The 6094-nt window shown below is 44.9% G+C and overlaps 1 protein-coding gene across 1 annotated transcript; it reads left to right on the top strand.

Moving 5' to 3' along the window:
* Nucleotides 1-58: 58 nt before the first annotated feature.
* Nucleotides 59-2289, top strand: LOC148978318 (zinc finger BED domain-containing protein 5-like). The gene is made up of 2 exons (XM_089133645.1): nt 59-197; nt 1577-2289. The coding sequence occupies exons 1-2, from the start codon at nt 59-61 to the stop codon at nt 2287-2289; spliced, it is 852 nt and encodes a 283-aa protein (XP_088989771.1).
* The last annotated feature ends 3805 nt before the right edge of the window (nt 2290-6094 follow it).

Below are 6094 nucleotides of genomic sequence, written 5' to 3'. Positions count from 1 at the left end.
GAAGCATGCTGCCATAGTTAGAGAGAAGTGTCTTTGTTGGCTCGGCCACGTGAGGAGAATGGCCCCAGGCCGCATTCCCAAGGACCTACTGTACGGCAAGCTGGCAGAGGCCTCCCGACTGACTGGACGTCCACGACTGCGCCATAAAGATATCTGCAAGAAAGACATGAAGCTGTCTGACATCAACGTTGGCACAAGTGAGAGTCGGGCAGGAGACCGCTCCGCCTGGCAGTTTATTGTTAGACAGGGCGTACAGAAAGCAGAGGAAACCAGAAATTAAAACCTTGCCATAAAGAGAGTCAAGAGGAAGGAAAAGCAACAGCAGCCTCAGCAGACATCGTTTTTCGTTTTTCATCTGCAGAAAATGTAGCAGAGATTGCCTTTCTAGAATCGGACTCTATAGCCACTCGTGCTGGTTTAGATAGAAAATCAAACGTCAGGGACCAGTTTGTATGGGCTGGGCTGGAATGGGCTACAAGACCATCAGCAAGAAGCTTGGTGAGAAGGAGACTTTTGTTAGTGTGATTATTTACTGAATGAGCACTGTGCCATTGTTTGTCCGACTGTTTGTACTGCATTTTATTTATTTTTAATTCTAAACTGTTTTAATTAATCTTTTATTATTATTATTATTATTATTATTTTAATTTCCTCTATCTAAAGCACTTTGAATTACCATGTATGAAATGTGCTATATAAAAAACTTGCCTTGTATAACCGAATGATTGAGATGAGTGGTGGTGATTGACATTTCTGAGAATCTATCGGAGTTTCTGGATATGGCCTGGGATGCGTCACATCCGGCTCCTCCTCTTTTCTTTCGTTGACAGTAGCCACAGCTTGTCTTTTCCCCTCTCTAGTTCCTTCGTCTTGTTTTAAGTGAATTCTAAGACTGCTAACCTCTCAGTATCTCAGCTGAATGGCAGTTTACATGAATACCGTATACCCATGCCTGTGAAGGGATAACAGAGCACATTATCCTTTCCTGGATTCTCCCAACCCGGTCTCATCCCAAATCGTCATATAACTGACGTTTTGGGACGTCTTTTGACCATACGTCAATATTCGCCTTTTTAGGGCCCCCTTAAACGTCGGTAGATGAGGTTATGGGATCCTAACTCTACCCCATACCTAAACTTAACCCTAAACCTAACCCGTCACCTAACTGACGTTAAAGGTAAAGCGTCAGTTGTATGACGGCCCGGGATCGCCATCTACCGACGTTTAAGGGGGCCCTAAAAAGGCGGATATTGACGTATGGTCAAAATACGTCCCAAAACGTCAGTTATATGACGATTTGGGATGAGACTGTGTTAATTCTCCCTCTCGTTCATAGCGCCAACAATTTGTTTCTGCTATAGTTGCAGTCCCGTTCGCTTCTCTGCTGCCATTCTGCGAAAACGCCATATCGTCCAACTAATCAAGGGGATTGTTGCTATCTGATTTGTTTTTTTTTTAAATTATAGTTTAGTGTATTTTGGCGCTCACTGATTTTTTTGGAATAAGGAGAATACATCTACGCGTTTGCTCCGTTTGAGCTTAACTCCCCTTGTCTGAATTGAAATTCTTGCTGCAGATGTGTATGAAACGCTGTTAGGAGACCTGATGAAAGCTGATACTATGTCCATAGCAGTAGATGAGTCCACAGACAAAACTGATACTGCTCAGCTGTGCATATATGTCCAGTTTTTTGACAGCAAATGCTTCCGAGAGGAGAGCCTACTGCCGTTAGAAGGACGCACAACGGGCGAAATAGTCTTTGGGAAAATTTCCGCTTTTTTTAAAGACAATGGTCTGGATATGACGTGTGTGTGCATGCTTGTGACAGATGGGGCTCCATCCATGACAGGGAAAGTGAATGGTTTGCCAGCGCGTTGGTCCTCTGTTGCACCTCAGTTGATCTCCTTACACTGCATTGTCCATCAGGCGGTGTTGTGCGCAAAATTAAGCGGGGCACTCAAAACGACAATGGACCGCGTGATGGCTACAATTAATTGTATTCGCTCCACATCAAGCCTCCAACACCGCTTATTCCGCATGCTGCTGTCAGAAATGTCTGCTGAGCACCGCGACCTGCTTTTGCATAATGACGTGAGGTGGCTGTCTAAAGGCAAAGCACTGGAACGTTTCTGTGGTCTCAGAGAGGAGATCGTAACTTTCCTCCGCAGCAGCAAGCAAAAGAAGGCAGAAGCGCACTTGAGTCACATACTGGATGACAACTTCATGGCCGATGTTTGCTTTCTGAGCGACATATTCAAACACCTGAATGATCTAAATTTGGCACTATAAGGCAGAGACAAAACTGTCATTGACCTTGTGGAACATGCGCGCTTTCCAAGTTAAACTGGACCTTTTTGCAACTGGTTTGAGCTCAGGCCGAATGCTGCATTTTCCGACACTCCGCACGGGCATCTCATCCCCCGCACAAATTACGGATGTAATGACAGATTTCATTGCGAAGTTGAAAAATAACTTTGCTGGTCGATTGGATGGATTTGTTCTGCCCACAGAGGTGGCCGTTTTTGTCAGAGACCCGTTCACTATTGCTATAGAAGGGGACTTACCCGCCAGAGCAAAGGAAGTGGTGGAAGTGGTTCCTTCCATTGACGAGGGACAATTTGAACTTGAACTTGCTGACTTGCAGTCATTTGTTACCATGGCACAGGAGCTTCGTACTAACGGACCTGCAGTGTTTTGGACTAATGTCAACGTACATCAGTTCCCTAACATTAAGAAAGTAGCGATCGTCATGCTCAGTATGTTTGGATCAACATACACATGTGAGTCAAGTTTTTCACACATGAACTCCATAAAAAGCAACTCTCGTTGTTTCCTGACTGACCGTACTCTCCGCCAATGCCTTCGGATTGCATTGACAACTCAAGAGCCTAAAGTCACTGCTCTCGTTCAAAACAAAAAATGTCACTTCTCCCATGTGATCAAGATGTTTATTTTGTTTCAAAAGGAAACGTAATGTTATTGCTAATGTGAATAGCCTACTACTGTGCACTATTTTGTTTTTTGCACTTTGTAATCAGATAGGTCAGATATGTAGCCTAGGTAGGTGTAGGCAAGAGGTGCCTAGGTTATTTTTTATTTTTATTTTTCATTTGTAAGTGGAAAAAGTTTCTGAAAGACCTCAGATTCTGTTCAGTTAGGTCTTTCATTGTTTTTTTTACACATTTTGCTGTGAAAACTGACCAAAGTTAAAAGAGAAACAATGAATAAACCTTACATGTTTTTCAACAAATTTGTTTGAGGTAGTTAAAAAAAAAATCATTACGAGCTGCTTCGCCGCTGAAATAACTGGCTCAGTTAACCGTCTTGGTTTAAAAAACCTGGCCCAACTGAATTTGTAATTGAATAGCCCTGCTTTAAAGGATTAGTTCACTTTTATTTTTTTTTTTTGCCGATAATCTACTCACCCCTATGTCATTCAAGATGTCCATGTCTTTCTTTCTCCAGGTGTTGACGGAATGTCCAGGCTTATAGAACCTAATTAAGGTATGAGGGGTGGCCCGTCCAGCTGCATCGCAGACTTCCTGTTTTAGGGGCCCCCGCAAGAAGGGCTCTAGCGGACGCCATGCCTCTGGTTGAATGAGCCCTCATTGCCAAAGGTGAAGGCAAACTGCGCACCTGGTAAGATGTGGATATCGCTTGGACAATCCAGTTGCTGATGGTCTGCTTGGAAGCGGGAATCCCCTTATTGGGCGACCCGAAACACACAAGCAAATGGTCTGACTTCCGCCATGAGGAGGATCTGACAGGGCAGAGCAGATGAAGTCTCTCCTCATTCCCCATCACGTTAGGTGGAGGATGAAAAGAACCGTAGACCGTGCCGCATTGGATGGCACCTTAGGCAAATAACCTGGCCTAGGATGTAGGATGTAGGACTCCAGAAACTCCAGAAACTCCAGGCAACCGTTAGATATAGAGAGCACCGGGAGATCTCCTACCCTCCCCTACCCTGGTCAAAAAAAAAAAAAAAAAAAAAAACACTTCAGGGAAAGATTCTTGGTCTCAGCTGACTCCAGTGGTTTGAAGTGGGCCTTGGCCAGCCCTTCGAGAACCACTGCAAGGTCCCATGTGGGAACCCTGGTACGAGCCGCAGGTCTCATCCTCCAAGCCCCACGGAGGAAACGTACAACCAACTGCTGTCTCCCAAGAGATCCATCACCCAGAGGAGCGTTAAAAGCTGCAATAGCAGCCACGTACACCTTTGAGTGTGGACAGGGTAAGACCAGCTGAAAAGCGATCTCGCTTTTACCTCACGCTCTCTACACCAATTGGTAAAGACATTCCACTTTAAGCCTTACAATTTCAGCTCCATGAGGAAATTGTGAGCCCTCTTCCTGTGTCAGTAGGTCCCTCCTGAGAGGAATCTCCCACGGATGGCCGCCTAGGAGCGATATAATGTCCGAGAACCTTACTCGGGCCGGCCACAACGGGGCTACCAACAGTAGGGTGATTCTGTTGTGGACCCTGTCTAGAACTCCCGGGCGCAGAACGATTGGGGAAATGCATACAGACGCAGCTTCGGCCACGTCTGCACCATGACATCCAACCCCAATGGGGCTGGATGAGTGAGGGAGAACCACAACGGACAGTGGGTCATCTTTCGAGATGCGAATAGGTCCACTTCCACTGGGCCGAACCTCTGAGATATTGACTCCACCATCTCAGGGTGAAGTCTCCAGCCCGTCTCGACAGGATGTCTGCTCCCTGATTTTGACTCCCCTGGATGTATGTTGATCTTAGAGACAACAGTTTCCCCTGAAAAACAGGAGGATCTGATGAGCCAGTCTGCATAGAGAGTGAAACCTCAGACCCCCCTGATGGTTTATATAGACCACTTCCGACATGTTGTCTGACCTCACAAGGACATGATGACCTTTGATGTCTGGCAGGAAGCTCCTCAGACCTGGGAACACCACCAACATCTCCAGATAGTTTATGTGCCAGGAATGATGGTCCTATTATAGGCCTGTCATAAAGCGGCCATCCGAAACGCTTTATGTACCATGATGCCATATGTCACAGTGGCTTGGAAAGAAATTCTAACCAGCATGCACTGCTTCAAAGTCACATACTGTCCACATATCGCCAAAATCTAAGACACCTTTCAAGTCTTTAGGAATTGCCACCCTTGGTTATGTAATCTTAACGGTAAAATTAGTTCATTGACCTGATCAAGTAAGGGCCAGGGGTTTTCAAACCTGTAATGGAGACCCAGCAGTGCACATTTTGAATGTCTTCCTTGTATGTCTTTAATGTCACACCCAGTTCAGGTCTTGGAGTCTCCACTAAGGAGCTAATGAGTTGAATCAGGTATGTTAGATGAGGGAGACATTCAAAACTTGGGGTGCTTTTCAATTGGAAGGCTGTCCTCTAGTAAGGCTGCATATCTCGGCTGCCACGTCATCAAGCCACGAAGACAGTCTCAATTAAAATGAACCTTGGAAGCAGCCTTCGTTTTGCGTCCATGATTCAGCTCGTTTTGAAGGATGCATCAAGTGTATCCTTCACATACTTCAATCACCCACAATCCTTTGCACACATTCATGATAAAGAACTGACAGAAAATGAGTCTGTACTGAGTTTGTCTAAGTTCAGTAAACATTTTAAGACAAAAATAAGATTTTTCCGAGATGAAAGTATACATTTTATCTTTTGTTTTGGTGTAAATTAGTTACTTAACACAGGTGTAGGCCACTGGCTGTCACAAACTGCTCTGAGACACTTGAGGATCCAAGGATGGTAATCCAAAGATGTAATCCAGAAAACAGGCAAGGGTCATACAGAAACAATCCAAACAATACAGATCAGGGCTGAGGCAAAGTGAGAAATCAAGATAAACAGGATACACACACATTGAAAAATGCAGTAGAGATATTAAACATACAAGACTTTGCAGGACATGAATGAGCGTAGCCTACACTGTACATGGTTTAAATAGGCTGAGGCTATGTTTAAACGATTCTGAGGAGAAAACGCAAAAGTGGCGTTGCGTTATCACTTTTTATTCTGCGTTTAGACGAGCGTTTTGTGTGGGAAATCCGCGTGCAAACGGTGACGCCAAAGTGTGTGAAATTCA

Source organism: Pimephales promelas, chromosome 7 (genome assembly GCF_988280905.1).
Source record: "Pimephales promelas chromosome 7, fPimPro1.hap1.1, whole genome shotgun sequence".
NCBI classification, from domain to species: domain Eukaryota; kingdom Metazoa; phylum Chordata; class Actinopteri; order Cypriniformes; family Leuciscidae; genus Pimephales; species Pimephales promelas.
Note: the sequence above shows the minus strand (reverse complement) of the source record. Positions and strands in the feature narration are given on the sequence as shown.